General features: G+C 61.8%; 2 protein-coding genes across 2 annotated transcripts in view; one reads left to right on the top strand and one right to left on the bottom strand.

The window, feature by feature from the left end:
- The window catches only part of LOC309832422 (coronin-7), a 57,380-nt gene that overhangs the window by 9,944 nt on the left and 30,669 nt on the right, over positions 1-16,767 (bottom strand). The gene's annotated exons all lie outside the window — the stretch shown is intronic.
- Positions 3,175-14,077, top strand: VASN (vasorin). The gene is made up of 2 exons (XM_082670180.1): positions 3,175-3,312; positions 11,418-14,077. The coding sequence occupies exon 2, from the start codon at positions 11,428-11,430 to the stop codon at positions 13,456-13,458; it is 2,031 nt and encodes a 676-aa protein (XP_082526306.1). The 5' UTR covers positions 3,175-3,312; positions 11,418-11,427; the 3' UTR covers positions 13,459-14,077.

Here is a 16,767-nt window from a genome sequence, read left to right as displayed (position 1 = left end):
TAGAATGACATGGCTGGTGGTCTGGGCAGTAAGGGTGAGGGGCTAGGCTCAGGATGGGGTGGGTAGAGGCCACACAGAGCAGGGCCTAGTACATCAGGAGGAGGGTTCTGCCTCCCCCCATCGGATGAGCAATAGAGAAGCAAATGACACATCTTAAGTGAAGAGGGAGAGGATGAGATTTGTGCTGAGCAGAAGTCACCGTGTGGAGATAGGCAGGAGGAAGGAAAACAAGAGTCTGAGAGCAAGTATGCTGGGCAGGGACTCTCATCACCCTGCTGCTGCCTTGGCAAGAAATGGGGAATCGGCCTGCAGTTTCCACCCTGGCATCAATGGCTCACCTATGCGCTAAACCAACCTCTTTAAGAGGCTTGACCTGGCACCCCTGTGCCCCTGCCCCATCAGGCCCAGCTGGCTGGCCCAATGACTCACGTGCTAGGGCTGCAGGGGCAGGAAGTCAAGGAGGGCAGGGCTGGCTTCTCTGACAGGTCAGGCCAGTCTTCTTCGCCTCAGGCAGAGCTACCTGAGAAGCTCCGTCAGGCGGGAGCATCCTACCCACCACAGCACAGGCCAAGAAATGGGGTCATGGCACCCAGCCCCAAGAGTTGGCCAACAGCTGGCACGGGCCTGACCCCAGGCCTTGTAAAGAGAGCCAAGCCAGGTCTGGGTCTGGAATGCAGAACCAAGCCCCAGCCTGGCATAGGGCCAGAGGGTGGGAAAGCTGGCATGGGCATCTCTCCTGCTGCCATGGCAATGGGGGAGGGCTGGCATCTGGGCCTGCCACTGGGAAAGGCTTTGACCCAGATCTAGGGGTCTCCTCCAGACTCAAAGCCACAGAAGGTCTAGAGCCCAGACCTGCCACCTACCCCTGAGCCCAAGTCCCAGAAGATGCAGAACCATGGTGGTATCAAGTGGATCATGTGGGGGAGGGGTTACCCCCGATACTCCCATCAGCTTTCCCAATATTGCTGCAAATAACACAGGAAGTACCGCGGTGAGCCTGCCAGGAAATACAGTTTCAAGAACCCTCCTCTGGTTCTCCCTGCCAGCCCATCTCTCCCACTCAGACCCACCACCTAAACATCCTGGCATTGGCACTGGTCCAAAGCAGAACAGGTCCCCAGTTCTTGTCACCCAGGCTGGGCAGTGGGGACCCCCTTGAACCAAACCCTGCCCCCCACTCCCTTGCTCCCTTAGAACCAGGTTCTAAGGCAGGTGGTGCCTTGAAGGCAAATGAGGACAGGATGGACATACTGGGGAGGGGGGCCTCCTGGAAGCTGTCCTTGAACCTCCGGGTGGACAGGAGCATGGCCTGTGTGAGTCCAGCCTTAGGATTGGGGCAGGGGATGGATCCTTTAGGCAGGTGGGATCTCACTATCAGCAAGAAATGGCCACAGAGGAGAGAGGATTCAGGACCTGTCAGGAAGTCCTGTTCCTGGAGGAGAGTCAGGCTGGGGTCTCCTGAGGGCCTTAGGGGACACAGGGCCCAAGGGCAGAGGCATAGGGACAGTCTGAGCTGACCGCAAACTCAAATGCTTCAGGAAACTGAAGGAGTGCAGCAGCCTGGTGTGAGACAACTAGGCTTGGTGGGGACTGGGGCCACCTGTGAGTCTGGGCCTTGGTCACAGGGGGCAAGCTGCTGCCCAGCCTTGGCCGAGAGTTCCCACTCAAGGCAAGCTGGGAAGTCCCATTTTAATGTGAAACTACTGGATTTTTCAATGTTGGCAATGGCTTCAAATTTTTAAAAAGTCCCACAGGAGCCAAATGAAGCACACCTGAGGGCCTGTACTGGCCTAGGAACGGACGTTTAGAGGTGTGCAAGGCACACTCCACAGCCACATATAACAACAAAAGCATGGGGTGGAGACCTCTGCCCATCCTGAAAGGGGGCCGTGTTGGGGAGAGGTCCTGAGGAGGCGAAGAGCTGAGAAGAAAAGTCTGGGAGGTAACCGTTGCACCTGGACCCTGCTTAGCCCTGTTAGAGACTGGACACGGAGGCTATCCTGCCTTCTGGAGGTGATCCAGTCCTTCAAACACCATGCAACCCCCCCACCCCTGCAAGTTGGTGTGGCCCAGCCTGCTGGGATAAGCCTTCAGCCCCCCCCCGCCCCGAGATCTGAGCTGGCCCAGCCAAGCCCTGACTGTGGGCTGGGCTGGACGGGGTGGCGGGTGTCCTGGAGCCGGCTGTAAGTTAGGAGCTGAGCTGGGTCCCCAAAGGCTCTGAGGCATGACTCTGACCACAAGTGCAGAGGGGGAGGAGGGCAGAGTGTTTTCCTGGAATCCTCCAAGGCAGGGGATTTTTCTGGACTAGCCCAGCCCCTGGCACCCACCCCTTCTGCCCCATCAAGGGCCACTGTCAGCAGCACCCAGGCCCCACCTACTGACAGCGAGGCCCAACCTCACATTTCAGTCCAGCACCCCCCAGCACATTCTGGCCTTGAAGCTGCCGGTAACTGTGGGTAGTCTATCATGTCCCCTTCCTGGGTGTTGCTCCCTTCATCTAAGACATGAGGAAAGTGGTCCAGAGGTGCTCACAGCAAAACGACCCCAGGACTCAGATTTGGCATTAGAGGTTGTACTTATGAGGCTCTCAGAAGGGATCTGTGTGTGTGGCCTAGCCAGGAGTTTCTGAAATTGGGATTAGCTACCAACAACAACACGGAAAGATTTCACATAAAATATCCAGATTTCCAGTTTCTTCTGTAAAACCTGAAGCTCTGGCAGACTGGGACAGGTCATAGCTACTGAGTCTCCCCTCCCCAGGTCTCCACAGGCTCTGGGGTCCGTTCCTCGAGTTTTTATCACCTGCCTGCTATGTCACAGGCATCCAGGTTTGGGATGCTTGGTCTCACTCATTATTCGCTCGCTTCTTCACAGGGAAAAAGGGATCTGCCAGGGTCATATTACAAACTAGTGGCAGACCAGACTGGACCGCAGGACTCCTGACTCCCGACGGAGCCAAGCAAGGTCTCTCTTGCCCGCCTGGTCGGGAGTTGGCGGGGTGAGGACCTGGCTTCTTGGCCGAATGACCCTTTCAGCAGAGGAGAGGCGGGTCTCCGTCGGCCCCACCTCGGCCAATAGGGAACAGCCACACCCCCCGCCCATGGCGGCCACGCCCCCAGACTCTTAAGACTGAACCCGCCTCCCGCGAGCCGACTCCGCAGCCCAAGCCTTGGGGCGGGGAGACGCGGACGCGGCTGCCTCGGCACCTCAAGACCTCAGGACCCAGGACCCCTCCGGCCTCCGGGCCAGGAAGCACTGAGGCCGCGGCCCGTCCCGCCCGGCTCCCGCCGCCACCGCCGCCGCCGCCGCCCGGTGAGTGTCTACCGGGCTGGGGGGCTGCGGGCGGGAACAGGGGACGGGCTGTGCACACGCGCCGATCACGCGCGCGGACCCCCCCGACCTCCGCCGCGCGCACATGCATTCAGGGCGGGCACGCGGCCCCCAGTCCTGCACGATCAACTGGATCAACTCGGGGACGCACGGCGGGCGGGCACCGTTCGCCCCCGGCCCGCCCCCTTATCTGGCAGTCCTCGGGCTCCGACAGCTCCACAGCCGGGGTGCGCGCACGCGCGAGTACGCGGCTCACCGGCCCGCGGGGCTGCAAGCAGACAAAATAAACACCCCCTCCCTCCTCCCACGGTTGGGCCCTCCGGCATGACCAGTTTTATGAAACAAACCCCTTTGAGGGGATGGCCAAGCCAGACTCTTGGGTTACTTTTACCTCCTGGAGTGACACTGGTTCTGGGCATGAATACCCCTAACCCCTGTCCCCCTGTGCAGATCGACGGCCTGGGGTCCGTCCTGAGGGCTCTGTCACTCAGGGCAGAGCAAGGGGCCCACAGGCATGCAGCCCTTGAAATGGGGTACAGACCTTGGCTGACTGGGTTGTACTCCAGGTATCAGGGTGCCCCATCTCTGCCCCTGCCAGGGAAGGGGCTTTGCTCAGGCTGTGAACCCAATGGCCTGGAGCCAGCCTAGTCTTTTGTGTCCCTGGGCTGGCAGCACTGCAGCCTGAGGGCTGCCGAGGTCCCCTGTGGTCACTGGCAGGCCAGCTGATTAGTGCCAGCCATTCTGCCTCACCCCCATTTGTTAACGATTACCACACCAGGGTAGCTGACTACCTCTCCCGCTGGGGCCAAGGGCTGGAGTGTGAAAGGTGGGAAGGAGGAAGTGACCCTGAGGGTCCCTCTGCTTGCCTTCTGCACCAAGGACAGGTGAGGCTCTGGGGCGTGGCACCAGGACCCAGAGCCCCCTCCCCAGACCAAGAGCTTCTAGGGCTGGGGGACTGAACTAAATCTCAAGGTCCCTTCCCACTAGGCTGGACTTTGGGCGTTGGGGGCAAAGAGGGGTGGCTGGGTGGGTGACCTCCAAGTGGGGTCAGCAGGCCCAGCTATTGGCAAGGCCCAACAGGGCTAAGGCAGGCAGTGTGGGGGATGGGAGAGTAGTCCCCTGAGTTTGCTGTCTTCTCCCAGGGGAATCAGCCCCTGGAGCTTCTGTAAACAGTGTCAGAGGCAGGAAGAGGGCTCTGGTAATGAGCAGCCCAGCTGGATTCCCTCCAGACCATTATCTGGCCTCTCCTGGGCCCAGGGAGGGAGGATGAGCACACGCGTGCCAGGCTGGGGGCCCGGGCACTGCCTGTCCCCACCTCCCCTGGCCTCATGTTTCAGTGAAACAACTACCTGGGACCAGTGAGCAGGTGGGGGCTGGTGTCCCAGGGTATTTGCTGGAATGGCACCACTCTCTCCAGACCCTGGACATGGAGGAGGAGGGGTTCAACATGAGAAGCCCCTCAGACAGTGCCCAGACCAGTGCTCTCGCCAAGCAGTCCCCTCTGGCAAACGCCCCCAGGGAGATGCCCTGGGCAGGGGATGCATCCAGCTCCTGGCTCCCATTCCTGACACCTCCACTACAGTCCTGGGTGAGCTAGGACAAGTCCCAGGTAAAGAGTTGAGTCCTTGTGGGGGCTTTTAAGTGGGTAGCAGTTCCTGGGATCAGGACAGCAGGGTCTCAGCTGGGCCCTGGAGGCAGCTCCCACCTCAGTAGGCCAGCCAGCCAGTTCCCCTGGTGGCCAGAGAGAAGGCTGGGTGAGCCTCTGTCCACAGAAGCATCCCTGACCACTGGCAGGCCCTGAGCTCATGGGAAGGACAGCAATGCCACTTAACAGGGTTAGTGATCCCTCCCGGAGCCCCCCTCAGAGTCCCCTCCCTGGGCCAGGGAGCCCAAGGCTCCGCACTGCCAAGAAAACCAGCTCCCCTCACTGCTGTGGAATTTGAGAGTTCTTGGAGAAGGGGGAGGGCGTGTGTATGCGTGTGTGTCCCAAAGCACAGCCCAGTGGGCGTGTGTCTGGCGTGGGCATGTGTCTGCGCGCGCGTGACCAGAGCAGGACTGTGTTTGGGGGCGGGCAGGGGTGTGCTGAGGGTGGGCGGGGGCTCAGCCTTCTTCCTTTTATCAGTTTCCACATTCCAGAGTCAGCCGGATTGCTTTCCCTCAGCTGGCTGGGCCGCCTGGCCGGCCAGACCCGCCGGCCTCCCCCGCTTTTCCTCATTCCACCCTCCCTGGGTATGAGGAGGCTGGAGCAGACTCCCTTGGGCCACCTTAGGATTGGGGGTGGGAACAGGCGAGGGGCCAGTTCTTCTCCAAGGTGGGGAAGGGCCCCAACCCGCCTCCTCCCAGGGAACGCAATAAGGCTCTCACATTCCTCAGAGGCTGCCTGAGAGATTTAATTAAGGAGGAAGGAGAGAGCTAGCCTGCACTGAGAAGAGGCTGAGGCTGGGATGGCCACTGGGGCCCCCCTGGCCCTGGGCCTGGGTGGGCAGCAGTGAGAGGTGAGAGGCAGACTTGTGGCTCCCCTAATCAACCCCACCTGCCCACCGATCATCTCACAGGCCCCAGGAAGGGCCTCCTTTGCTGCAGGGTAACCGAGACCCTGGGGATGATGGAATGAGAAGGGCAAGACCCCTCTGGGGCTACCTCCTTCTCAGACCCTGTCTAGGCCCCAGACAGCCTGGGCCCAGCCGGCTTGGGGCTGGTGGCCTCCCTTGGTGACTAAGGTCTTCCTCTGGTAAATTCAGGTTTAATTGCAGAGTTAGGGCCTTAGTTGACGGGTGCTTGGCCCTGGGTGGGGACAGGGCAGTGAGCAAGCCCCATGTCTGAGCCCAGCCCCAGTGGCATCACAACTGCACGTGCTGACGGTGGCATCTGGACCAGCCCATTTCAAGTTGGGCCGCAGCCACCACATAGCTCCAGGGGCAGCAGGTGTCCTCTTCCAGCAGAGTGGCACCTCTGCTGAGAAGGCATGTCCTGCCACCCTGAGGGCTCACTTGAGCCAGGGACTGGCCTTAGTCACTGGTCTCCCTGCCCTGAGCTGACAGGTCTAGCAGCTCCCAAGTCACCCACAGTGCCACAGAAGACACCCACCTGGGGCCAGGCAGCTCCTGCCATGGAGTGGGGAAGGGGGAGGAGGTCCAGCTCCTGCTCTTCTGGTGCTGCCAGCTGGCCATACCTGCTCAGGGATCTAGACTCTTCCCTGGACAGGGAGACGGGCTGACGTACAGACTATCCCCCTTGGCAATATTCTGCCCCAGGATCTGAGGCCTGGCTATACAGGAGACCCACCCAAGCAGCTTGCTAAAACACAACTCTGCCTGGGTCTCACCCCAGAAATTCTTATTTAATTGGCCGGGGGAGGGTGTGGTGTGAGCATTAGGAACTTTCTAAAGCTTCTTGGTGATTTTGATGTGCAGCTGGAGTTGAGAAGCCCTATAGGTGGGAGACGGAAGGGAAGCCCGGATGAGTTCATGGTGTGGAGTGTCAGGACTTACCATAGCGTGAGTAGAACCCGCTGGGGGTGGTGATGGAGTAAGTAAAGCAGAGACGCCAAGACTGGTGGGTACCCCCACCACCAGTCAAAGGGCAGGGCTTAATCAAAAGGCAGGGCTAGGACCACCCCCCAAGAGGGCTATCTCCGAGGAACCTGAGGCTCAGCCCCCTCGGCCCCTTCCATGAGGGCCCAGGATAGAGACCCCAACCTGCTGGGCCAAGGGCTGCTTCTCCCCAGGGATGGGGAGAATGGTGGACCCAGCCCGGGCCTGGAGCCTCCTCAGACACGTCAGCGAAACTGGAGCCAACTGTCCTGGCTGCCGGCATGGTCCCGCCTGCCTGGGGGGTTGGCAGACTCCTGGGCTGGGCTGCTGCCAGGCCTGGCCGGCAGTGCTTCACCCTGGCGGGCCGGCACTGGGAGCCAGAGGCCCAGAGCCGTGGGGTCAGATCTGCAGCTCCAGACCCCTGTACCCACTCCGCAGTATTGGGTACGGAAAGGGACGTGTGCCTGCTTCTGTTTGCCCATTCCTGTTCCCCGCTGGCCAGGCACAGGAGATGCTCCAGCCTGAGGTCTCATGTGGTCACCCGAAGGCCCGGGGTTCCACTCACTTGCCAGTCCCTGCCTGATCCAGGGCCTATGAGTGGGTGCCTCCAGGTGTCCCACACTTGGGGGTGGGTGGGGACACTCTGGGTCCCCCTGAGAGCTGAAATGATGATGTCGTTACTCACTGAGCCCCTCCTTCTGCTCCCCCTCCTCCCCCATCACATGCTGAACTGCCGGCCAAAGGACAGCTCACTTCCCCCCACCCCCTTCTAGAACTAAAGGCACCTTCCTCCCACCCCCCAGGCTGTTCTCTCTAGCTTCTCCTGTTTTTCCACGCCTGAGGATGGAGGGCAGCCTTTGCGTAGAGGCCTTACCCTGAGCCCAGGGGGCCTCCTGTCTGTGCCTAAATCTGCGTGAAGCCCCTCTCACACCATGGCATCCTCACCCCATGCATGCGGAGGGCAAGACTCAGGTTTTATGGGTGACACCCTCACTAGGTAGTGTTTACTGACCATCTAGAATGTCCTCCAAATACAAACTAAACAAGCCCTGAGACTCAGGCGCTGTATCCAGCCTCCCCCACTTCACAGATGGGAACTGAGGCTAAGGGCTGTGGCCAGGCTATCATGCAGCCAGGGTGCAAATGCAGGCAGTCAGACCCCAAAGCCCCATCCCAGCACTGTCCCCTAGAGGGCCCTTGTGGTGGGGCCAGGCCAAGGCGAGTCCAAGTGGAGGGGAGGCCCTGGACACTCTGCCCTCCTGCCTCTACTCCCCCCCCCCTCAAATCCCAGGGCTACCTCCAGAACTCTCCCCACACCCTTTGCAGAGGGAAAGGGCCCACCTCCCTGCCTCGAGTCAGCAGATCAGATATCAAAGCCCAGGCCCCTGGTCCTTCAGGGCTGCTGAAATTGCAAGGGCCAGGGCAGCCATGACCCCAACGAGACACTCCCACCCCCAATGCACACACACACCAGCACGCACCCAGACAGGCGGAATCGCTCCCAGAACTTGTTAAAAGAACTTCCCCATTTAAAACAAACAGAACAACACAGAACCACAACACGTGCTCAGAACTCCAGAAAGTGAAGCAGGGCTGCTAAGAAAAAAAGCCCACAGGTGAGAAAGGATCTGGGAAGCTATTTAGGGTCAGAGCTGGTCTCCTGCTGCCGTGTCACCGGCCCCCTCCAGTCAGTCAGTGCCCTCTGGGTCCCCTCTGGGGGCTCTCTGATCTGTTCTTGGTGGCAGAGCCCCCTGGAGCTGACAGCCCACAGCTTGCCATTTTCCCAAGCCCCAGTGCCAGCTCATTGCTGGACAGGTGGAATGGGGCTCAGGCAGAGGCACTCATCCCTGCATCCTGTGGACTGGAAGCAGGGTAGCTGCTGCCTACTGGGGTATCCCCAGCCCAGAATGCCAGCTGCTCTTGTTCTGACCCAACGCCCCCTCTCCATCAGCTTACCCAGATTGCCTCTGTGGCCAGACAGACCCCCGGTGTTCCTGCCTCCTTCCCCCTTGATGACTTTACTGATTAAAGGGCCAGCAGACTACAGGTGAAGCTCAGAGCCCATGCTGGTCCCCTCATCAATGCAGAATGGGAAACACCCCCCAGTAAGCATCCCAGGCCCCTAAGGACCACATACCTGGCTCCTCGGAGCTAAGTGCTCCCAATCCTGGGAGGTGTCCATTCTGGAATGCCCAGGTGGACGATGAGGAAACTGAGAGAAAGCTGCTGTCTGTGGCCTCACAGTTCGGGTGCCCCTGGCCCAGGGCTGCCTGACTGGAGTGTGAGCTTTTAACTGTGATCTTTTATAAGGCTCAGGGGAGCTGAAGCTGTAGGGGTGGCCAGGCTGGCCAAGTGTAAGGTCCCCTCCCACCCCAGAGCCTGGCTGTGCCCTTCCTGACCCTGCCTGCCACCCCCACCCCCACCAGGAGGGTTAACTCAGGGGGAGGCAGCTCACCCCCCAGGTGCATGAGGGGGTGGGGGTTGCTCACAGCCCACATCTGGAGGCCAGGCCATACCCGCCGCCTTCTGAGTCAGGGAGGGTGGAGCGGGTCCCCACAGGGAAGGAGGCCAGGTGTGGCACACACAGCCCCCTGGGAATGGCGCCGGCAGGGCTGGGGGCACACGAGGCCTCCCGGGTTCTGGCTGAGGTTCATCTGAGGCTGAGTGCAAGATGCTCCTCTGCCATTCACTCAGCAAAAGATGGGCTCTGGGATACAGGGAGCAAAAACAGGGCCTCCCCTCAGGGAGGGTACAGCAGAATCTAGAGAGCAGAGCAGGCGGCACTGGCTGGGGTCAGGGAAGGCCTCCCTAGCTGGCCTCTGAAGGGCAGTCATCAGTGTTAACTAGTGAGGGGCAGAGGAGACCCTGCAGGTGGGCAGGGCCTAGGCAGGCCCAACCTGGTGATGGGCTTTTAGTCAGAGCTGGCCCAACACCATAGTGGCCTCCTGGGGACCACCTGCCCCTCCTCCGCCTCACGTTCCAGGAGCCCACATCCTTGGGGAGGGGCAGCCCGATCGACGGCATTGGGCAGAACATGGGCTGCGTAGGGGGCCACGCTACCTGTGTGGCTGGATGGCTGGCCAGCGTGGGGGAAGGGGAGGCTGAGCCCCAGCACAAAAGGCCCTTGTGAGAGTAGGAGGCACCTGGAGGGGAGGCATGCCGGCCTCTCGGGGACTTTAGGGAACCACAGTGTGGGGACCGCTGCTGGGGTGGCCTCCGGGCTGCCCGCAGGAGCCTGAGTGAAGGGGGGCCCATGCTGTGGCCCTATCCTGTCTCGGGCAGTTCCAGCTACGAGTGGGAGCCTGGCGCGGCTGGGGGAGCCACCCCCACCTGGGCAGGACTGGGCCCCACATCAGGAGGGCAGGCCCAGCCACACCTGGATGTGGTTAAGGACCTGGGCTCTGGCTCAGATTTTCCGGGAGTGCAAAAGCAGCAAGTCACTGCACCTCCAGGAGCCTCTTCTCCTGTCATCTGGGAGTGAGGAGAACAGCTTCCACCTGGAGTGGCTGCTGGGGGACTAAACGAGAAGACTGTAGACGTTCAGTGCTGCGGGCACGTGGGAAGGGCTGCTGCTCCTCTTGCTCAGGGCTTGGCCTAGAGTGGATTCCCAAGAAACGATAGAGGATATGATCTGCGAAGCGTTTCCAGGCTTGACACTGCCTCCGGGGCCACCACACAACCAACGTCCCCCAACCTGAGACCTGGGTCAGCCCAGGGAGGCTGGGGGCCCCTCACCTCTAGTTCTTTCATCGTGGCTCAGAGATGGGGGATCTGAAGACCAAGGTTCCCTGACTCCCCCCTTCCCACAGCAGGGACACCTGCCAAGGGCTCCAGCCCTCCTCTGCCTCCCCGGGGAACTCTCCTGCTGGCCATGTCCTAGGCAGGTCTGACTTCACAAGTGGAAAAACACCAATCCCAGAGTTTCCCCGTGAAGTCTTCCTGCTGTGGTCTCTCCTCATTCAGAGGACTCAGAGTGCGGCGGCAGCGTCCAGTGGCCCAGGGCAGGCAGCTTCTCTACTTACATGCTCGGCCGCCTGCCTGCCTGGTCTCTCCCAGATGCTGCGGGAGGGGCTGCCGCTCCAGAACCCACCATTCTCCCTCCTTCGCTGTCCACCTCAGCAGAGATTTTTGGGGTGGTTTAGGGGGAGGGCACAGAGTCTGATGTTTTTTGACCACGTGTTCTCTCTGAGCCACAGAGAGGCCAAAGGGCTGGAGTTAAGGAGAAGGGGGTTATTTGTGGTCACTGAGTGTTTGGGGGCCAGGCCCCCCTCTGTGTGCATCAGCCCACCGAACCCTGGTGTCAGCGCAGGAAGTAGCAACTGATATCATAACAAGGTCATGTGATTGCTCAAAGTCACATAGCGAAGAAGTGACAGGGCAGGGACAGGAACCCAGCCAGGGCACTAGGGACCTGACTCATAACTACTGTATGCTGTTGGGTTTGGGGGCGGGGAGTGGAGAAGGGGGCTGGGAATTCCCTTCCCGGTCCTTCCTGGAGTGGCTGTCCCCTGGGGCCCCTGACTCAGGGTCTCCCGCTTTCCTCTCTGCTCCCAGGGACCAGAAGATGCGCTCCAAGACACCCCCGCCCCTGTTGCTGCCTCTGCTGCTGCTGCTGCCGGCCCTGGAGCCCAGGGTGCGGGGTTGCCCATCCGGCTGCCAGTGCAACCAGCCACAGACAGTCTTCTGCACCGCCCGCCAGGGGACCACCGTGCCTCTCGACGTGCCGCCCGACACGGTGGGCCTGTACATCTTTGAGAATGGCATCACCACACTCGACGCGGGCAGCTTTGCCGGCCTGCCGGGCCTGCAGCTCCTGGACCTGTCACAGAACCAGATTGCCAGCCTGCCTGGTGGGGTCTTCCAGCCACTGGTCAACCTCAGCAACCTGGACCTGACTGCCAATAGGCTTCGGGAAATCACCAACGAGACCTTCCGTGGCCTGCGGCGCCTGGAGCGCCTCTACCTGGGCAAGAACCGCATCCACCACATCCAGCCCGGCGCCTTTGACGCGCTCGACCACCTACTGGAGCTCAAACTGCAGGACAATGAGCTGCGGGCGCTGCCCCCGCTGCACCTGCCACGCCTGCTGCTGCTTGACCTCAGCCACAACAGCCTCCCAGCCCTGGAGCCTGGCATCCTGGACACCGCCAACGTGGAGGCGCTGCGGCTGGCCGGCCTGGGGCTGCAGCGGCTGGACGAGGGGCTCTTTGGCCGCCTGCGCAACCTCCACGACCTGGACGTGGCCGACAACCAGCTGGAGCTCGCGCCGCCCGCCATCCGGGGCCTGCGGGGCCTGACGCGCCTGCGGCTGGCAGGCAACACCCGCATCGCCCAGCTGCGGCCCGAGGACCTGGCCGGCCTGGCAGCCCTGCAGGAGCTGGACCTGAGCAACCTGAGCCTGCAGGCCCTGCCGCACGAGCTCTCGGTCCTCTTCCCCCGCCTGCGGCTCCTGGCAGCTGCCCGCAACCCCTTCAACTGCGTGTGCCCCCTGAGCTGGTTCGGCCCCTGGGTGCGGGAGAGCCGTGTGGCGCTGGCCAGCCCCGAGGAGACACGCTGCCACTTTCCACCCAAGAACGCTGGCCGGCTGCTCCTGGACCTTGACTACGCCGACTTTGGCTGCCCGGCCACCACCACCACAGCCACGGTGCCCACCATGAGGCCCACGGTGTGGGCGCCCACAGCCCCACCTTCCAGCATGGCTCCCACCTGGCTCAGCCCCACGGAGCCAACCACTGAGGCCCTGAGCCAACTGCCCCCTGCCCCGCCCACCATGGGTCCTGCCCCCCAGCCCCAGGACTGCCCGGCATCCATCTGCCTCAGTGGGGGCACCTGCCACCTGGGGGCGCGGGGCCACCTGGAATGCCTGTGTCCTGAGGGCTTCACGGGCCTGTACTGTGAGAGCCGGGTGAGGCCAGGGCCGAGGCCCAGCCCTGCCCCGGCCACCATGCAGCCACCCCAGCCCCTGCCCCTTGGCATTGAGCCCGCTAGCCCCACCTCCCTGCGGGTGGGACTGCAGCGCTACCTGCAGGGCAGCACCGTGCAGCTCAGGAGCCTCCGCCTCACCTACCGCAACCTGTCGGGTCCCGACAAACGGCCGGTGACACTGCGGCTGCCGGCCTCACTCGCAGAGTACACGGTCACCCAGCTGCGGCCCAACGCCACCTACTCCATCTGCGTCCGGCCCCTGGGGGCCGGGAGGGTACCTGAGAGTGAGGAGGCCTGTGGGGAGGCCCGCACGCCCCCGGCAGTCCGCTCCAACCACGCCCCAGTCACCCAGGCCCGAGAGGGCAACCTGCCACTCCTGATTGCGCCCGCCCTGGCCGCCGTGCTCCTGGCCGTGCTGGCTGCTGTGGGGGCGGCCTTCTGTGTGCGGCGGGGGCGGGCCGCGGCAGCTGTGGCTCAGGGCAAAGGGCAAGTGGGGCCAGGGGCCGGGCCCCTGGAGCTGGAGGGGGTGAAGGCCCCCTTGGAGCCAGGCCCCAAGGCGACTGAGGGTGGTGGGGAGGTCCCGCCTGCCGGGCCTGAGTGTGAGGTGCCGCTCATGGGCTACTCGGGGCCTGGCCCCCAGGGGTCCCTCCCAGCTAAGCCCTACATCTAAGCCTGGGAGTGATGGACGGTCGGGGCCAGGCTCTCGGCCCCACTGGGACTGGCCAGGGCCCTCCTGCTGCCAGATCAAGGAAGTTCTCAGATCTGTACGATGAGGACATGTCAGGACCGGGGCTGTGTGACCACAGCAAGTCCCTGCCCGTCTCTGGACCTTGGTCTCCTCATCTGTAAGAAGCTGGGACCCAGGTGATAACCTCTAAGGTCCCCCCACCCCCCGCCCGAGTGCCTAGAGGATGGCGTCAGCCCCGTCTTCTGCAACATGCAACCTCTGGGGTGGGGCGGGCCCTGCCGTGTGCTGGTAACACAGGCCCGGGCTGCCAAGCCCCCCACCCCAAGGAGACTCTGCGGGCCAGTGAAGGAAGCCCCCAGAAAAGAGAGCAGAGGGAGAGTGGGACTGGGGATGGGGTGGGTGAGACTGCCTCAGCCCCAGAAAGTGAAGGAACAAAAGAAACTGGAAAGAAAGATGCTTTAGGAACAAGTTTTGCTTTTGTTTTTTAAAATATATTTATAAAAGATCCTTTCCCATTTATTCTGGGAAAATGTTTTTCAAACTCAGAGACAAGGACTTTGGTTTTTGTAAGACAAATGATGATATGAAAGCCTTTTGTAAGAAAAATAAAAGATGAAAAGAAACAAGCATGTTTCTCAGGCATGGCCCCAGGGTATCTGGGCTGGACTAAGGGAGGGTGGGGGCTCACAGGGTCAGCCTAAAGGGACAGCCCTCTCTGTGGGGAAGCTGGGGCCAGGGACCCCTCTCCCCAGCAGGCACCAGGCCCTAGTCAGCATGCCCTAGGCTGTCCTGCCCTGGGTTGTGTCTGCTCCGTCCGCTCGACTGAGGTGCCTGGACCAGCCTCCCAGTGAGACTGGGAACCAGGAGGGAGCAGGGATAGGAAAGGGGCCACTTCAACCTCCGGGTAGAGGAACGGTTAGGGCAGCCTTACCCTTCCCAGGCCCAGTCTTCTGCCAGCAGGAGCTGCAGGGCTCCTGGGAGAGGCTGGGGAGACGCTCATGGCAGACGCAGGCCAAGATGACCCCCAAGGGTCCCTCCTCAGAGATGGGTCTGATGAGCAGTTCACCGCCTGCCTTCCTCTGTGGAGGAGGTGCCTTGAGCCATGTCCTGCCAGGCCCTCATGGATGGTCCTGGACCAGATGGCACACACGGCCCAGCCCTTCCTGCAGTCCTGTGGCCCCTCTGCATGGGCTCAGGCTGCAAGACCTTGCTCCCAGCCTCCTGCTCTAGCTACAGAGAAAGGGCCTTGGTAGAGGAGCAGCACAGATCCTGAATGGCAGGAGCTCTTTGCTGGGTGAGGAGGCAGGGACTGAGCCAGGGCTGTTAGGGGCAGGTGGCCCTGTGATGCCCCTTTACTCTCTGCACTTGAGTAAAGTACCCAGGCTTTCCAGAAACCCCGGAAGTGGGAGTGTTTTCCAGGAAGCCACAGGCCAAGGTGGGGGCAGGGCCCCCAGGGATGCTATGCACAGCCCTGGCCTGGACCAGGTGCTGGGAGCTTAGGAACAGTGACAGACACATGCGCCCAGCACCTTTTCCTGTTACCCTGTGGCACAAAGGGAGGTGCCCCTGGAGCCAGAGAGGCCCTGCAAAGGCTAGAGCGAGCCTCCCTGCGGCCCCATGCCCATCTCCCTGCATGGGTCATGGCCCCTGGCCCCCAGCCTCACCCTGGCGGGAAGGAGGCAGCCCAGCCAGGCCTGCGGAGCAGGCCCTGCGGTTCTGGGCGTTGATGTCAGTGCAGAGTCAGGCCCGGCCACACGAGGCTCTGGATTCAATTATCGGCTGCTGAGGGTTCTGGCATGAGAAGGGAGGAGGTGGGTCATGGTGGGCAGAGAGTGGTGGCAGCGGGCCTGGGTGGGGCCCCTTCTTCCTGAGGCAGCGGAGGCAGCAGCCCAGGTGGATTTCCTATGGGCCTGGGTCCCATTAGGGGAATGGCTCTGGCGAGGCCTGCCCTCCCCTTCGGCGGCCCCGTCAAAGGGGCCATTGTGGGTCTATGGGCTGCTGCTAAACACAGTGGCTGCTGAATGAATGTTTTCGCTGCAAAGCTAAACCTGGCTAGTGGGGCCGCAGGGGCGGGGTGAGTGGTGGGGCCCACAGAAAGGGGCCTGAGCGCTCACGCCAGCCCTCCCAGAAAAGGTCTTCGGGCATCCCATCAGATGAGGGGCCGGGGGACGAAGAGAGGGCCAGGGAATGAGTCGGGGACCGAGCCAAGATACAGCCACTACCCAGGGTGATCCTGCTGTGGGGAGACGCCAGCCCCCAACTGCTGGCCTCGCTGCCACAGGCCCTGTGCCACGCGGGCTACACATGCTCCCATTTCACGTCCAGTGATCCCTCTACAGAAGAGAATCACAGGCCGGAAACGGTAAGACAGCAGCTTGCTCACAGCAGGCAGGGACGGATCCCAACACCTGCTCCCTGGCCCAGGAGGTGGGGGTACCAGCCTTGCGGGGAGGGCTTGGCCCTCCAGGAGAGGGGAGGGGCTACTGAGAGCCGCAGAAGGCAGGCAGGGAGGGGGTTCCCAACCTCCAGGGAACTCGCTGGGATGCAGGGCCAGTGCCTCTGGCCAGAGGTGGACACCTCAGTGTGAAGAAGCAGAACAGACTCCCAGCGTCGACCCTGTGAGGCTTGCTGCCAGGGCGACCTCAAGAGAAGATCGATTTCTCTGGCTTCAGCTTTTATTCTTTGGTAACGTGTGGAGAAAAATCTCCATCTGCCTTCAGCTCAGGGCCGATACTGTTGACCATTCACCCAGCCCAGGAGCAGGGCACCCGAGACAGGTGGTGGTGTTTCTGTGTCTCCTGGACCGGAGCACGAGCTGCTCCGTTAGCCCAGGCCCTGCCGGTAACCCCCCACCTCCACCCAGCACAGGAAGTACAGGGCAGCCATCTGTGGACCTGCTGCCCGAGCCCAGCTTTACAGATAGGACCTGCTGCCCTGCGCGTCCCACATGGGGAGGTATGCTCCACAAACAACACAGATGAGCAGGGGAAGGGCACAGATGGGAGCAGAGACAGAGGCCCCTGGGAGGGTGGGGCCCTGGGTCCTCCCTGGGAGAGGATGGGGAGGGGCATGTGCCTGACCCCTGGCCCCCTATAGCTCTTATAAGAGTTCATACTGTTCTGCCCAAATGGAGATGGAAAATCTGTAAAATAGAAAAGAAACTGAGCGGGTGCGGTGGAGACCCATGCCGTGCCCACAGCTGACACCCTGCACACTTCCTACCTTCAGTCCAGTTCACTCAGCAGCCCCCAACACCCCAGGGGGCTTCTGAGGGGTTCTGGCTTCTGGGGA

Source organism: Grampus griseus (assembly GCF_964374135.1).
Source record: "Grampus griseus genome assembly, chromosome: 14".
Lineage (NCBI taxonomy): Eukaryota > Metazoa > Chordata > Mammalia > Artiodactyla > Delphinidae > Grampus > Grampus griseus.
This window is presented reverse-complemented; position numbering and strand designations above follow the sequence as displayed.

Coding starts and splice junctions, on each gene's coding strand:
- VASN (XM_082670180.1), top strand. CDS start 11,428: ATGCGCTCCAAGACACCCCCGCCCCTGTTGCTGCCTCTGCTGCTGCTG.